The following is a 17429-nucleotide window of genomic DNA, read 5'->3' as shown; positions in this document are numbered from 1 at the left end:
TGTGTGCTAAGTCTTGAGCCCCCTTCCATACCCTTACGACCCTATATCAAGAGGGAGTAAGGGAAAGGGCCCTAGCTGTATGTCCTTGGGCAAGGTATTTAACCTTTGCATGTCTCAGGTTCTTCATAGGTTAAATGGAAGTTCTTCCTGCCTTCTAGAATTAAAAAGGATGATATCAGAGAGGACCTTGGAAATTGGAAAGGGCTTTACACATGTAATTGGCATTACCATCATTGTCACTGTAATATCATTCTTCAGTCCTAACTCCCACCATGTGTTTCCCCTTTTTTCCTTATTTACAGGCCATAAGCCCTGTCTCTTGCTTCTTCTTCTTCTTCTTCTTTTTTTTTTTTAAAAAAAATATATTTTATTGATTTTTTACAGAGAGGAAGGGATAGAGATAGAGAGTTAGAAACATCGATGAGAGAGAAACATCTATCAGCTGCCTCCTGCACACCCGCACTGGGGATGTGCCTGCAACCAACGTACATGCCCTTGACCGGAATTGAACCTGGGACCCTTCAGTCCGCAGGCTGACGCTCCATTCACTGAGCCAACGGGCTACGGCTCTTGCTCCTTCCTGACCCAACTTTTCTGGGGCAGAACAGCCTACCACTGACCTTTGTGGTCCTCTTCTCCCTTCTTCTTCCTCAGTTTTTGAGTCACTCTTTAGTGGCTATTGATGATGACCGCTGGCAGGAGCAACTCATCAGAGCCATCTTGGAGAGGATGTGTTATGTCGGCAATGATGGTGATGAGAAGGTTTGTCTGGGTGTGTGGTGGTTGCAATGCCGGGGCGGAGGGGTGCGTTGAAGGTGGCGGATGGTGCTGAAGAAACCTGGTGCTCACACAGGTGGCTGAGGAAATGTGAATGAGTACAGGCCTTGGGGAAAGAACAAACCAGTGTTCCTGCATCCTGGGAATCAAGGGGTGGAGAGGACCACAAACTGGTCGTCACACTGGCATGACAAAAATATCAAAGTGTCTTACTTTTGCTTAGCCTTTTAGGCTTTATCAAGAAGTTTGCCATCTGTTGTCTTCATTGAAATCTCCTAATATTCTTAATAGAATGGAGCTTGTACTTGGTGCAGTGGAAAGATTGTTGATTTTAGAGTCCTATTTAAGCAGTCAATTCAAGTAATATTTGAGGGCATCCCATACACTGTGCTTCATGTTGGGGATACAGAGTTGAGGAAGAAATATGGGCTCCTTTGCTCACAGAGTGCAAGGTTGGTGGTGGTGATGGCCTGGGGTCCTGCCCTGGCTTTTCCATGTGCTCCCAATTCAGTCTTGATAAAGTGTCAACAATAAAGATTTTTAAAATATTAGCCTAAATAACCTATAGCTGTCGTCATCCCTACCTTGAAGTTGAAGAAACACAATCCAGGAGGATTTAAAATCTTAAGAAAATTATTGGTAAAACTGGCACCTGAATCCAAGTTTTTTTTTCCCTTCCTTCCTTCCTTCTTTCCTTTCTTCCTTCCTTCCTTTCTTCCTTCCTCCCTTCCTTCCTTCCTTCCTTCCTTCCTTCCTTCCTTCCTTCCTCTCCTGAGGATATTTTCCCATTGATTTTTTAGGGAGAGTGGAAGAGAGACAGAAAGACAGAAATATCTAGGTGAGAGAAACACATCAATTGGTTGCCTCCTGCATATGCCCTGACTAGTGACCAGGCCAGGGAGGAGCCTGCAACCGAGATACATGCCCTTAACTGGAATCAAACCCAGAACCCTTCGGTCCGCAGTCCAACACTCTATCCCCTGAGCCAAACTGGCTAGGGCCTGAATCCAGGTTTCTTGATTTCGATTCCTATTTTCCTGTCACCGAGAAATACTTTATTTGAGCTCTGGAGGTTTCCAGGAAAGTGGCCTTATTTCCAAGACGGTTTGCTCTCTCATTATTAACAGTACTTATGAAGCACCTAGTGTATGCACATCTTTGTGGTTGGTAGATTAGGGACACAAAATGAAGCAAGCGAGAATTCTGATCTTTTCAGTTCAGTTATTTAAAAGGTGCACTAGCCCTAGCCGGTTTGGCTCAGTGAATAGAGCGTTGGCCTGTAGACCGAAGGGTTCCCAGGTTCGATTCCAGTCAAGGCCACATACCTTGGTGGCAGACTCCACCCTTTCCTGGGCCCTGGTCAGGGCGAGTGCAGGAGGCAACAATTGAGGTGTCTCTCTCACATCGATATTTCTCTCTGTCTTTCCCTCTCTCTTCCACTGTCTCTAAAAAAAAAAAAATCAATGGAAAAATATCCTTGGGTGAGGATTAAAAACAAAGTGCACTAAATGCCTAGAGCAGAGCAGACACTGAGCTGGGCCCAAGGTTTTCATGTGAAACCAGCCTCTGCCTTCAGGAAAGCATCATCTGCTTGAGTGAATAGACAAGAGAGTGGGCAATTATTCTAAGCCTTGTAGGTTTCAGGGTGGAAATATGCACTGTGTGCTTGGGAGCAGGGAGGAGGCCTGAGGGGCCTGGGCAGAGCAGCTTTGTCAGAGGCGATGCGCTGTTTAGGTTTGCTCAAGACTGTTTTGATGTTAGTGCTGAAAGTTCAGTGTCCGGGGAAGCCCTCAGTGCTGGGCAAAATGGGAAGATGAGTCTCCTGCAGAGGAGGGGATAAGTCTGGGAAGATGAGTAGTCTTTGCCAGTGAAGCAGAAAAGTAGGTGCCATAGGTCAGGTTTAATTGATGCAGAGCCTAAGGTGAGGATTCTTGTCAAGTGACTTGGCGAGGAAATGCTCTCAGGAGACCTTGTGATAGAGTGAAGGACACAGGATAGGGGAGAGGAGAAGCCAAGCCAGGATGTGGCCTGATCCCATGGGAGCCCTGCTTGGAAACTGCACAGTCTATCCTGCCTGGAGACAAGTGAGGGGGCTTTTGTACCCTCTGCCCCCCAGGTTGTTTGTCATTGGCTCCAGGTTTCCAAGGTTGGTCCTGTGCAGGGAGGGGAGAGAGAACAATGCAGCGCCTGAGCATCTGGGGTAAGGAGGCCCCAGTCACCTCAGGACAGTTCTCCCCCAAGGCTGCAGGGAGTAGCTGTTCAGAAAAGTTCCTGCAGCCAGTTGAAGGCAAGGAACCCTGAGGTCTGGGCAAGGCACCATGAGCATCTGCTAGAGGGGAAAGGATACCCATAAGAGGGGGAGCTAAGCATTCATTGAACAGCAGGAATGTCCTGTTTGCCTACTGCCTCAGGCACTGATAGCAATGGGACAGAGTAATGAACTGGGTAGACACTGCTCTTGAGCGCCAGTCTCACCTGAGATGTGGGGTTGGTGCAAGTTGGGAAGTAACGGAATAAATCCACAGACAAGATGAGTGATTATGATGAATTCCTGAAAGAAGGAAACAGGGTGATGAGCTGGAGAGGGACTTTGGAGGTCAGAGATGCTCACTGAGGTGATATCTGAAAGATGAGAATGAGACTTTTTTTTTTTAGTTTATTGCTTAAAGTATTACAAACGGTATTACATATGTTTCCATTTTATCCCCCCGCCCTAGACAGTCCCCTAGCCTCCCCTATCCCCCAATGTCTTGTGTCCACTGGTTATGCTTATATGCATGCATACAAGTCCTTTAGTTGATCTCTTACCCCCCTACCTCCTGCCCCCCAACCCTCCCCGGCCTTCCCGCTGCAGTTTGACAATCTGTTTGAGGCAGCTCTGCCTCTGTATCTATTATTGTTCAAAAGTTTATAATGGTCTCTATTATCCATGAATGAGTGACATCATGTGGTATTTTTCCTTCATTGACTGGCTTATTTCACTTAGCATAATGCTCTCCAGTTCCATCCATAACGTTGCAAATGGTAAGAGTTCCTTCCTTTTTAGAGCAGCATAGTGAGAATGAGACATTTTAAAAAATATGTATTTTATTGATTTTTTACAGAGAGGAAGGGAGAGGGATAGAGCGTTAGAAACATCGATGAGAGAGAAACATCAATCAGGTGCCTCCTGCACACTCCCTGCTGGGGATGTGCCTGCAACCAAGGTACATGCCCTTGACCGGAATCGAACCTGGGACCCTTGAGTCCGCAGGCTGACGGTCTCTATCCACTGAGCCTAACCGGTTTGGGCAAGAGAATGAGACATTTTGAAGAGCCTGGGGAAGAGGGTTCTACACAGAGAAAATGGGGAGTGCAGAGACCCTGAAGAAGGGAGTGGTGAGTCCACACAGTCTGGTATTACAAGGTGGACAGGACGGTGTGCAGTAAGCAAGGATAAAGGCCACTGACATTCAGAGGAGGGAGAAATAATTACTTAAAAGTACTTCTTCAATTATATAATTTTGGTTTTAAAATTATGCAAGTTTAAGGAACTTTTTAATTTCCTAGCTGTAAGTGGGAGTTAGGGGGGTCAGAACAAGTTCCTAAAGGATGATCCCTAAGAGGCTGAGACATTGGAAAGGCAGCTTTCTCTTCCCTGTAACTTGAACCCCTGCTCTATAGGATCACTGCCTTATCCAGATGCCTCTAGAGAGCAAGGGCCAGGGTGGAGGATGGGGCTGTGGGCAAAGGTGGTGACTAGTATAGGAAATGCTGCCCTACCCTCATTTCAAGCTCTGCGTGACCCTGCTCTCCTTCCTTTCCTAGGCTTTTCTCTATAAATTCTTTGGCTTCGCCCTCTGGACCTCAAGAAGTGAGAAACTGGTGAAGATGATGCTCTCCGCCATCCTTCAAACTTCCCATGAAAACGTGCAGGAGAGGGAGGTGAGGCAGAGTGCATTGGCAAAGCATTTTCAGGTTGAGTCAGGATGGCAAGGTGGCTAAAAGCTTGGGCCTGGCAAACCAGAGCACCTGGGTGAGAGTTCCAGCTCTGCCACCTACTAGCTATGTGCCCTTGAGCAAGTTACTGAACCTCTCTGTGCCTCAGTTTCCTCCTCTTTAAGACAAGGCTATGGTACCTTCCTGATAGGATATTTCTTTAAAAGATTTATTGAATTTTAAATAATTTTATATTTAGAGGAAAGTTGTGAAAAAATCCCAAAGAATTCCTATTTATTCTTCTCCCAGATTCCCAAAATATAAATGTTTTTCCATGTTTGCTTTATCATTCTCTTTCTTATAAATTACATAATTTATTTACTAGCATTATTACTATATTTTTTTAATCTGAAATGAAAGCTGCAGTCATGAAGCTCATTTACCCTTAAATACTTTGCTGTCTACTAGCTAAAAATAAAGATATTCTCTTACATAAGCACAGTACAATGATCAAAATCAGGAAATTAACATTGCTACACCACTGATATCTAAATTATAGACCCAGTTTGAAAATCATCAATTGTCCCATCAATGTGTTTTAGAGCAGAAGAAATTTTTTTTTTTTTTAGTCCAGGGTCTAATTCAGAATCAAGCTGTGCATTCAGTTGTCATTTCTCTGTATTCTTCTTTAATCTGGAACAAGTTCCTCATCTTTATCTTTCATGGCCTGGACATTTTAAAAATGCACAGACCACTTATTTTATACAATGTCTCTCGGTTTTGGTTTCTGTCATATTTCATCGTGATTAGATTCAGAGTGTGCATTGTTGGTGGAATACCACAGAAGTGATGTGTGTTGAAGGATGGTTTTGAGGATTAAAATGTAAAACCACTAAGAGCAATGCTGGTACATAAGCACTCTCTACTTGCTGATTACTGGTAGTGCTGGTGTTCATGCCCTAGGACCTCCCTCTCCAGGGCCCTTCTCCTGCCAGATTCTCAGAGCATCCATCAGCTCCACGATCAGCAACAGGTATTTACTAAGCCTGAGTTGCAAACAGTATCAATGAAGAGAAAGACATATACAGGAAGGAAACGGCTAACTATACTCAATGGCCTTCTAAAGGCTACATGAGCAGTCATTGTGGCATTGAGGCTGGCTGGGACTTGGGTTGGTTGGGGCGAGTTTAGGAGAAGGAGGGAGGCAGGTATTCCCGGTTGACATAACATTCTGAGTCAAGATTCAGGATCAAGACTTTGGGGAGCACATCTAGAGAACAGTCAATGGTCTAGTGGGACTGGAGTGCAGAGTTCTTTGACAAGGAAGTAAAAGTGACCTCTTGCTAGCACTTGGGAACAGATTGAATACAGGAGAAAAAGATAAGAGGGGAAAGGGCCTCTGGGATGATTCTTGGGTTTCTGGTCCAAGTGGGAGGAGAATGGTATCCTTCCCTAAGGCCAGAAACCCAGGACAAAGGGGGAGGCAGTAGATGTAGTTAGTTTTTGACTGGGAGGGGTTGGAGTGTCAGGTGGACATGTACAGAAGCATGTAGACCAGGATCTCAAACCTGGGCTTCGTGTCTAGATTTGGGAAACATATTTTCCCTGACTGTTAAATGGGGACGACAATATTTACCTCAATGTATTAGTGAGGATTAATCAAGTAACATGTATAAGGCTGGTAAACATTAAGCACTGATGTTCTGATGATGTCAGTTATGATGATGATGTCATATGATGATGATGACCAGAAGGAGTGGTAGCCATGGCTAAGGGAGGACATAAGAAGAGGGACAGAATAGAACCCCCTTCTGATGCTCCACTAGTCCCTCTTTTCTAAAGAGGTAAAATTTTCCCTTTATCTACCTGATATCCAATGGTCTACAAGTCCCACTAAAATTTCCTCCCTCTCCAGGATCTGTGTCCTGGAGCCTGTCACTGTCCCGAGGCTCCCTCCATCTGTCTGCTCTTGCTGCAAAGTCGAATGGTGGCCCTTCCAGCACAAATGAGCCCATTTGCTAACAGCTGGTACCTGGATGTTTGCTTGAGCATTTTCTTAGCTCTGTGCCCAGTCATCCTTGTTGAGTAAGCTCTAGGGAGGGACTCAGCTGACACTGTTGTCAAAAGGGCCTGCTATGAGGCTGAGGGGTTAAGTTAAAGACTGTTCCTGGCAGGAACCACAGAATCCCCAAGTCTTCATGATTTGACTCTCTCTAGGTTGTGATTCCCAAACCCACTGGCACTGACAACATTTCCACTGAGTTGTTTTGCCATGATCTCCCACACAACACATTCAGAAACTCACTCTTTTCTCTCTTTCTCCAACTTAGACAGGCCTCTGTTTCACCTGCCTGTTTTGGTCAGAGTTACTGATGTTTCCTGTTCTCCTAAACTAGAAATATTGGCATTCTCTGCAAGTCTTCCTGTCTTCCATCTCCTCTCTGACTAGCTATCCAATCCTGTCAGCAAGGTGCCTGGGATTTGTTCTTCCTTCTGTTCCCTCCTCAGAGTAACCATTCTCTGAATTCCTAGTGCCTATAAAAGCATTCTCAAATGTACAGGGTTAGGTTTGACAATACCAAGAGTTTCTAAATCTGTGACTATGATTTTTCTTAATAATTTAGTTCTTCAATTACTTCTCGCAAAGATATTTGGTGCTCCACCTGGATTTTCAATAGTTCAAACGTGGAGAACCAAATCTCTTTTCCATTTCTTTCCTCTCCTTCCCCTTCCCCTCCCTCTATGTATATCCTGCTTGTGGGGGAACATAGCATGTGTCCGGCTCACCCCGAACTGTGGCATGGGGTTGAGGCTCTCTTTGTTACAGGGCATTGCTGTGGCGTTCAGCATCGTGTCCAAGAAACATCTGAAGACAGTCCTGGAGCAACTGAAAGTGTATAGTGCTGTCCTCACTGACAAGGAGTCATCGTCCATCCTCACACTGGCAAAGGTGATGTCATTCCCAGGGTGCTCTACCAGCCTCCCATACAAATCCTTCCAAGGCATCCCCATCACCCCAGCCTCCCAATTCTCTGAGGCCTTGTGACTCATCTATAAATGCTTCTCTTTCCCTGGAAACAACTGTGGGAAAGTTTCATCCTTGATCCTTTTCTCTTGCTCTGCATTTCAGGCCCTGGTATCACCAGCTACATGCCCACCCTGTCCCCCAAGCTGCTCGCCATCCCACAGTCCCATCTTCTTTCCCAAATCGTCTGAGCAACCTTTTCCTCTCTGAACCTCTGTTTCCCCCTCCCCCCTACAGGAACATCAGCGAAAGGAGTGGGTGCTTGTCTGTAACACCATCTACTTAAGCTATAGCAAGATTATTTTAGAGAGCAAGGGAGATATTTTCATGCATTTCGATGCCGTGCTGGCTTTGATCCTGCAACACTACCACAACTGCATTTTGGAAAAGGTACTTCCTGCTTACTCTACTTCTCCAGCTTTCCATTTCTGCCATGTCCTCTCTTACCACCCAAGAAAAGATGCTTGGCCTTAAATGGGAGTCACAGGCTAGTACAGTGACTTCTCCCACATTTTAATCCTTTCACTTAATCCTGCTACTTGGAGACTCTAATTGGCCCAAGGAGGAGACCACAGTAACTTTAGGTCTGTTTCACAGTGTGTCCTTCCTGCTGACAGAGCTTCGTAACCTGCCATTGAGCTCTTCACTGCCCTCTCTGATGAAGGGATGAGTAAAACCTAAATTCCCTAGTGTTTGTAGGAAGAAGCATTCAGGAGAGGCAGCGGAGCGGCCATACTGCTCTCTTGCCTTTGCTATGTGTCCAAAGCATGGGTCCCGGGTTGGAGAAGAATCCCTTTCCATTCCCAAGTCAGATATCTTTTGGTAAAACTTGTTCAAGGGAAAGACAATACCTTGAGAGACCAGGAAGCTTGATGTGTCCTAGTTACAGAGTAACATGAGGGTGGCTTCAGAAGGGGGTTGGTGAGAGGACTGGCTCTCTCCACCACAGGGATGCACTGGTCTACCCTCAGAGGGAAGATGCAGAGCATCAGCCTAAGGAAGGCTAAAGAAGGCTTAGGTCCTCACCCCGCAGACTGTGTAGGTAGTGTGCCCTGGCACAGATCCATTGCCACCTTGGAGAACCCTGAGCATACTGGTTCATTCAGGATAAGGCCCTGAAGCTGGATTACCTGAATGCCCTCATCATACTGACAAAAGCCCTGGGCAGGCAGCAGCACGTGGCCTTTCAATTCAAGTTCCCCCACAAGCTGGCAATTGTTTCCATCATGCTGGTAAGTATCTTGCAGGAGGATGGAGGCCGGAATGCAGAGAGGAGGGAGGATGGGTCCACAGGGAAACCATTGGTGGCACTCCTAGGCTGGAGCTGAAGGTAAAAGCCCAGATTTTCTAGTTTCCTTTTCCCGCCTTAGTGTTCCCTTTGCCATCCTCAAGGCTGGGGTGAGTACTGTAGGGAAGGTGTGGTGGGGAGTAGGAGAGAGGTGCTGTCCTCAGAGCCTTTGGAAGTCACTAAACATTCTAAATTCCACCTTGTTATGAACACAGCCTGGAGTGGGAGGAGGCAGAGGCAAACAGGAAAAATATGTTCACCATCCTTTTGGTGTGTGTGTGTGTGTGTGTGTGTGTGTGTGTGTGTGTGTGTGTTAGGACCTAATCAAGGAGGAGCCATTGAACTCCATTTCCAGCTCTATTAGACAGAAGGCAATGAACATCATCAATAACTTCAGGTAACAACACACCATCCACTCTGTCTTCCTTGACCCAGTTCTATTGCAGCTCTTTATTCCCTAGTTGATCCCCCCTCTTAGTTTCTGCTTCTGCTTCTAGCATAAGGGGATAGTAGAAATTTACTGGCCAATATCTGCCACTTCTTTTGGCCAAGAGTTTTTGAATTGGATTTTCAAAGGACCTAGTAGAGATGGCCTTCTATCTCTATAGGCACTTGCTGTTAATTCTGCCCCAGGCATCCTTTTGCTTTCATCCCTGTCCCTGATAGGCACCTCCATCTCCATCAGTGATGTCCCGTTCTCTCAAAAGCTCTGGGGAACTAACAAGTAATAATATATCATCCCAAATTAGCAGCACCCTTTCCTGTAATAGTCATGCCTCCTCTCTTTCCCTAGTTCCTTTCTTTCCATCTTCCTGGCTCTTTTCACCCTTTCTTACTGTTACTCCTTTTCTTCTTTTAATACCCTTTCTTCTGATATCTTCCTCTTTCTTGCTCCGACTTATTCCTCTGTCTCCATCACTCTGTCTATACCCTTTTCAGTTGTTATTCCTGCGCACACTGGTTACACTTCTTCTCCCTGGATCGTAGGATGTTCCGGCCCCTCTTAGAGATAGAAGAAAGAGTAGAGCTCCTGGGAACATGCTTCAAGAGTGTGTTCTGCCTGCCATCCATAGAAGTGTTACGAAAGGAGGCATCTAGTCCCAAGAAGGGCCAGGCCAATGTGGTAAGTAACTCTTTGATGTTTGTCTCTCTGGTCTCATTTTTTATTTTTTTCAGAGGTTAGGAACTATAGGTTTGGCAGTTTTATGTAATAGTCTTCTGCCTTCTTTAATAAAAACACAAAATCATTGGAAGGAAGCCCTCCTGTGAAGAAGAGGTTGTAGGTCATGTAGTCTGAACACTACTCCTGAGATCTAACTTCCTCCTTCTACCCGTTGATTACCACTGCCACCACTTTAACACTCTGGCCCAAAGGCAGACACTTGATCCTTCCCTTTATAACTGCTGTGTGATTGAAACGAGACTAGAAGGTTCAAATATGATTTTACTAACGGTTGACAGGTAAGTAAATCCAGGAAATCCCAGGAGCAAGCAATCAGAGTCTATTTCTTATAGTGCCTGCAGTGTTTCCTTAAGGAAGGAAAGAGAGATTCAGTTTTTAATTTATATTCACATATTTAATTCCTAGGAATTCTTTCATGTGTTCTGATTACACCTTTATCTTGCCTGGTCGTTCTTGTTTTATTGATGCCATAGTCTCTTGAAATGTTTTTGAAGCTATTAAAAAGAATTTAAAAATACAGGTTTCTATTATTTACCAAATTAGCTTGATTTTCTTTACGGTCAGTTGGTTTGTTCCTCTTGGGCCTCCTTTTCATCCAATTTCTGGTAATCCTTAATTTTTAGTTCACAGTTATGTCATGAAGGAAAGACTGGTACATATAGAAAAGGCGGAGGTGGGTTTTCTCTGGCCTCCCTCAGTGTGAATCTGCTTTGGATGAGGAAGTTATTTTGACAGGATTTCCCTGTGTTTGGAGCAAGCTGGGAGTTCCAGCTGCCCAGTACAAATAGCTTTACACCTAGGTAGGTTTCTTCCGAGTATTTTATTCCAGGGAGAGCTGCCTTTCTTTTTCTCCCCCCTGATTTTCAGTTTTTGTGGCTGGGATCTATCACAATGTTGCTCTGGTTCTCCCAGCAGGCCCTACGTTTAGAAGCCCTCCTTGGCAGATCACCTACTCTCTTTATAAGGCTTTGGGCAAGGCCACTTGGTTCATTCAAGGATAAGAGGGAGAAACCCACTGTCCTAGATTTTGTGAATCAGTTACTCTGCAGACAGCCAGGCCAGTCCTCCTCCCACCTGGAGCCAGTCAGCCTGTCAGTCCTGGCTGCTTACTGAAGCTGTATCCCTGGGACCAGAGTCCCAGCTGAGCTCAAGTTAGGGAGTGGGGATGGAGGAGGGGGGTAGCTATGTTGCAGGGGAACTCCCAGTCCACCAGGACAAACTACACACCAGGCAGACATTTGTGCTCTGGTGAAACAACAGAAGGATTAATTGAAGTGAATGATGGGCCAGTAGTGCTTGAATGTAGGGAAGTTTTTGGAGCAGGCTTTCTCAAGGAAGGCTGGGACAGCCAGAATGCTGAGCAGTTTAGAAGGAGGGTTGGGGCTGATAGGTCGGTAATTTTTTGAGTTTCTTTTCCCCCTCAGGATCTGTTGGAGGGAACCATGCAATCCCTCCTAGGACTAATGGAGACACTTATTGTTGAGATGCCCACCCGGATACAGAACTGCTTGCAGGTTCGTGGGAGGAAGTCCCTGAACGTCGGTTTATTCATTTCCTAGAACTGCCATAAATAAATAACACACGAAGTGACGTCAAACAACAGAAATACATTCTCTCAAGTTGTAAAGGACAGAAGTCCCAAATCAAAGTATTGGCTGGTTTGGTTCCTACTGGAGGCTCTGAAGGAGAATCTGTTCAGTGCATCTCTCCTAGCTTCTGGGAACTCCTGGCAACCCATGGTATCTCTTGGCTTGTAGACATATCATTCCAATCTGAGCCTCCATTTATTTTCACAGGGCATTCCTGTGTGTGTGTGTGTGTTTCTCTTCTTTTTTTTAAAAAAAAATATGTTTTTATTGATTTCAGAGATGGAGGGAGATGGAGAGAGAGAGAGAAACATCAATGACAAGAGAGAATCATCGATGGGATGCCTCCTGCACAACCCCACTGTGGATTGAGCTCTCAACCCGGACATGTGTCCTTGACTGGAATCCAACCCAGGACCCTTCGGTCTGCAGGCCACCCTCTATCCACTGAGCCAAACCAGCTAGGGCTCTTAATAAGGACAGCAGTCATTGGGTTAGGACCCACAAATCCAGTATGAGCTCACCTTAATTTGAATCATCTGCAATGACCCTATTTTCAAACAAGGTCACATTCTGAGTTTCTGACTGGACATGAATTTTGGGGGGACACTATCGACCTGGTGCAGTTGGGAACAGACCAGGGGAACTGTCTAGGAACTGCTTATTTTCCCAGTCAGAAAAACTAAGAAGTAGAACTGCTGATGAAATTTGGGTGCATACTTTTAGGGAAATGATAATAAGGGCTAAGATCAAATAACTAATATTGGTCTTGCCTTTAGAGGAGAAAGCTTCCTCCTTCTTCCCCTTCAGCCATAGCTGTGGCCAGCTTCTCTCTCAGCTGCCCACTGCTCCCACATAGCAGTTAACAGTTCAAAACACAGGCTGGGGACTGCCATACACTATGGTTCCAGATCGTGGCTCTGCTGTTTGCTGTATGGTCTTGGGAAGTTGTTTAACGTCTGTTTGCCTCAGTTTTCTCTTGGAAACTGGAATGACATAGAGCACCTAGTTAATACAGTCATTTGGTAATGAGTGAGGTGTTTACAAAGTGCTTGGCTCAAAGACGTGAGGTGCAGGTACAACTGATTTGCCCATTTTAAAATTGTCTTTTTATTGACTTGATGTACTCTATGCTAATGTCATTGGGATACTTGGCTTTCTCTTGAAATTGCTATTCCCCAGTTACCACAGGGAGTTCAAGACTTCTTTGCAGTTCCTGTTGTTATTAAAATATAGGTCACTGAGGACTATATTCAGAGTATTGCGTTTAAAAGTTACTTGAAATATTTTTTTCTGTATGATTATATTGTCAATTGATATAATTTTGACTTGTTTGTCTTAAATTATAGGGTTTTTCTTTTACTTAACTGAAGGGCTTGATGATATAAAGATTTACATAGTTAAAAACTTGCTAGTAAAACCATGTAAAGCTTTACTCAGAGGATTTTTGCTCCCAAGCTGATCCTCTTAACCTTATTCGCACTCACCCTCTATAGATAACCATTTTCATTAACTTCTGGTTTGTCCTGCCTGTTTTTCTTATTGTGAAAATAAGCAAATCTCTGTTTATGGTGTATTCTTATTTCCCTTTCTGTTTTACACAGTCATTAACACATTCTGTTCAGTGCTCTTGGCCTTGCTTTTTTCATTTATCCTCATCAGTTCACAGATAGATTCCTTTTTTTATGGTTTTATATATTGTGTGCATGTAATATAGTTTATTCAATCAGTCCTCTATGGATGGATGTTGGACTGCTTGTAATTATTTTGCTACTGGTTTTCTTCTTAACTTTTAAATTTGAAAGGATTGTAGATTCACTGGGAGTTGCACAAATATTACATAAAGCGTCTATTAAAACCACGGAATTTCCTTGCCAGTATGGCTCAGTGGTTGAGCATTGGGCCATGCAGCAAGAGGTCACTGGTTCAATTACCGGCCAGGGCGCATGCCTGGGTTGCAGGCTTGATCCCCATTGAGGGGGTTTGAGGGTGTGTGCAGGAGGCAGACAATAAATGTTTCCCTCTGATCAATGTTTCTCTCTCTCTCTTTCTCCCTCTCCTTTCCTCTCTCTCTAAAATCAATACAAACATATTTAAAAACACACAAAAAACCAGCGAATTGATGTTGACACGCCATTTTAAGACATAGACTTTATTCAATTTTCAACAATTTTTAAAAATTGATTTCAGAGGGGAAGGGAGAAGTATAGAGGGAGAGAAACATCAATGATGGGAGAGAATCATTGATTGGCTGCCTCCTGCACACACCCTAATGGGGATGGATCCTGCAACCCGGCCATGTGTCCTTGAGCAGAATCAAACCCAGGACCCTCCGCAGGCCGACCCTCTATCTACTGAGCCAAACTGACTAGGGCAGGACGTGTTTCTTCTGGTCAGTGTAGCATCAGTGTTCTTTTGAGTTGGTTGTGGATTTTTCACCTGCTACTCTTCTTCTTTTTCAATTATATATCATGGTCTGTGTGGTTGCATCATTGTCAGATTGATGACTGTAGATTGACAAGTAGCAGTGGTATTTAGTACCCATAATTAACCAAAGGTGAGACACTTTTCCATTGTGTTTCATGTGAAACCATTTATAGTGATATTTTTCAAATAGATTTACACACACTTTACTCTGGAATCTGTGAATGCAGTGACTGTTATTTTTTATCACCAAGTTCGTTTTCTACTGAAGAATGGGAGGCAGAGGGTAGGAGAACTCAGAGGTATGTTGAATCACTGAAGTGAATAGAGTGGATATATTTTGAGAGCCACTGTTGAACCTGAAGGAAGGGGGTTGGAATTGAGGAGATTTCTATCACCTAGACGAAGGGAAAATATGGGGCTGGAGGATTTAATACCGCGTATACTTGATAGGAAAGAGGAGAGAATGAAATCTCTGGTGCCAGACCCACATATAATCTGCCTCTTGACAAAAGAGGTCCTGCTGTCAGAACTCTTGTCCTAAAACTTTGTAAAAGCCAGGTTCAAGAATATCTTTCTGTTCTCTGGGACACAGATGAATGGGCATCTCCTTTCATTATCTTCTTCCTCCAGCTTATGGATCCTTGGCTCAATTCCCAGAAGGATAACGAGCGGGAACGGGCCATGTGGTGTGCTGCACGTATTTTGGAGTTTACAGCAAAAATGGAGGACTTCAATGTGAGTGGGAGGCGGCCGTGGAGTCTGAATTCTCATACCCTGTCTGGTTGCCCTTATCCCTACCTTCATCATATATATTACCCAGCCTCAGTCACTCATTCTCATCCTCATTCTCCCTGGCCCATACTATTTTCTCTTGTGGATCCCATCCTGTTCTCTCCTTTTCCCCTTCTGTCATCTTCTACTTGGTGTTTTTCTCCATCCATCAGTTTTATTTCATCCCACTTGGTTCAGTCTGATGTTATTTGTCTGAACAAGCAATGACTAAACACTCGCCTTGTGCCAGGCGCTGTGGTAGGTGCTATAGCGAATACACAGATGACCAAGATAGTTTCTGACTTCATGAACCTTACAGTCCACTGGGGAGAGAGGCATGCATAGAACAAACTTAAAGAGAAGGTGATAATGAATAGATAAACTGAATATAGTGGGACTAAAAGATCAAAACAAACAATTACAAGTTGAGGGACAGGGAATGCGTCATAGAGAAGAAGGCATTGAACTAGACTTGACAGATGAGTGGGGTGTCAAGGGGCAAAGATGGGGGATAGAGTAAGGTAATTATAAAACGATGACCTCTGATGTCCTTTATGGCCACAACTCATCTATCGAATTCCATTCCCATTAACCTCACATAGTCTCACCTTTCATGTCTCTGGTATATGCATTTCCTCCTCTGAGTTCTTCCTGTGATTGCTCAGCCTAAGGCAGGGGTGGGCAAACTTTTTGACTCGAGGACCACAATGGGTTCTTAAACTGGACTGGAGGGCCGGAACAAAAGCATGGATGGAGTGTTTGTGTGATCTAATATAAATTCAAAGTAAACATCATTACACAAAGGGTACGGATTTTTTTTTTTTTTAGTTTTATTCATTTCAAACGGGCCGGATCCTGCCTGCAGGCCATAGTTTGCCCATGGCTGGCCTAAGGGAATGGCTGGGATAACTTGTGACTTCCAGCTTCCTTCCCCAGATGGCAATTGAATTCACCCGGCTGGGGCGCCTGGTAAAGCTGCTGGCCATGCGCTGCCAGGACCCAGTGGACAGCATCTGCTTCCTGTCTTCCAAGGCTGTGTATCACCTCTACTGTATCCTCTTGAAGAAAAAGCGTATGAGGAGCCTGCTCTTACCCCTCCCCCTCCAACCACACACTTAGGCCTGGCCATCCCCACACACTCATCCCAAGACAGTGAGGGCCAAGAAGCTGCTTGAGTACCTCATTTCCATTGAGGAACCTACCCCCAAACATCTACAGATAATCTCTTGGGAAAAAATACCTACATAGGAAATACTTCTTTGGAATTAGTTTCTCCTTTTTTGGCTTAGCCCCATCCTTTTACCCAATTCTATCTCTGCTCTGAGGCAGGCAAGATAGTTTGTTTGTCTTTTACCTCAGCTCCCACCATTTCTTATCTTAATGCTCATTCCTCTACTCCCAGCCCCAAAGGACATACATAGCCCCAGTAGGAGCTTTGGGCTAGAAGGTGGGAAAGGAGGAGTTTAACATGCCTTCTGAGTGTCTGAGAGGTGGGGTCGGGTGTCTCTGTTTCAGAGATGAAGAAGAAAATACAAGGCTTGTGGATAGAAGAGGACATGAATGAAGTCTATAGTGCCAACTTGTTCTATAACAACACCTTTAAAATTGCCGAGGTGAGGGAGCAGGACCAGAGACAAAGTGAGGGAAGCCTGGGCGTCTCATTTACACGCTGTAATAGACTCCTGGGGTGGGACTCCTATCCTGTCTCTCTTCCCATTCTGTTACTGGATGTGAACTTTTCCTTTGGGGGAAATTTTCCTATCACATGCTACTATTTGTCCCCCCTTGAGCATCAATGGTCCTGATCCTTGTCTTCCCCTGTCCCCCCAGAAGCATTTGCTTCATGCTAATGCTGCTTTGTGAGCAATGTGTAGACTCAGAGATGTCACTGAGGATCTTAGCCCCAGCCCTCCTCTCCTGGGGTTCTGCTCTGCACCCCCTGACCTCTGAGCCCCACATTGCACTTGAGACCAGTGTTTCCTCCCTTCCATCCCCAGGACTCTGTCCCCAGGAAAGGGTCTTCTAGGAGTTAGGCAGACAGCACAAGCCTAGGACAGAAGCACAGAAGCTCCCAAGAGAAGCCCTCCCTCACCAGGAGGAATGGCACAGGCTGTCTCGGGCAGGGGGAGCCCTGCATCCAGACTCATCGCACCATGTGATCCCACCCTGTTGCAGGCCTTTGCAGAGTACTTCACCCAGAGGCAGCTCACCAACCTGGTGCTGACATCCATGGAGGAGCTGACGGGCAGCAGGGCTAACGTGTCTCTGGCTGCAGCCCAGTTGATGAGCGCTGTCATGAAAAAGCGGGGCTCAGATTTGATAAAGGTAGTGTGGTGCTGGGTGGGAGCTCTGGCCTGAATGTCAGGAACACTGGCTCATGTCCTGGCTCTGTTACCAAGCAGCCAAAGGGCTGTAGCCAAGTCCCTCTCCTCTACTGGCTTTAATTCATTCACT

At 45.1% G+C, this 17429-nt stretch overlaps 1 protein-coding gene across 1 annotated transcript in view; it reads left to right on the top strand.

Moving 5' to 3' along the window:
• Positions 1 to 17429, top strand: part of LOC308513851 (maestro heat-like repeat-containing protein family member 1) — a gene marked incomplete at both ends in the record, with an annotated part of 66127 nt that overhangs the window by 22330 nt on the left and 26368 nt on the right. The window contains 12 exons of the mRNA XM_081083951.1: positions 655 to 762; positions 4585 to 4701; positions 7523 to 7645; positions 7958 to 8110; positions 8827 to 8952; positions 9617 to 9732; positions 9948 to 10131; positions 11616 to 11705; positions 14835 to 14939; positions 15912 to 16047; positions 16491 to 16588; positions 17151 to 17300. Of these exons, the coding sequence (XP_080940077.1) occupies positions 655 to 762; positions 4585 to 4701; positions 7523 to 7645; positions 7958 to 8110; positions 8827 to 8952; positions 9617 to 9732; positions 9948 to 10131; positions 11616 to 11705; positions 14835 to 14939; positions 15912 to 16047; positions 16491 to 16588; positions 17151 to 17300 (1506 nt within the window). The remainder of the gene's footprint in view (positions 1 to 654; positions 763 to 4584; positions 4702 to 7522; positions 7646 to 7957; positions 8111 to 8826; positions 8953 to 9616; positions 9733 to 9947; positions 10132 to 11615; positions 11706 to 14834; positions 14940 to 15911; positions 16048 to 16490; positions 16589 to 17150; positions 17301 to 17429) is intronic.

Source organism: Myotis nattereri (genome assembly GCF_964212035.1).
Source record: "Myotis nattereri genome assembly, chromosome: 2".
NCBI lineage: Eukaryota > Metazoa > Chordata > Mammalia > Chiroptera > Vespertilionidae > Myotis > Myotis nattereri.
The sequence above is the reverse complement of the archived record's forward strand: the minus strand, read 5'-3'. Positions and strand labels throughout refer to the sequence as shown.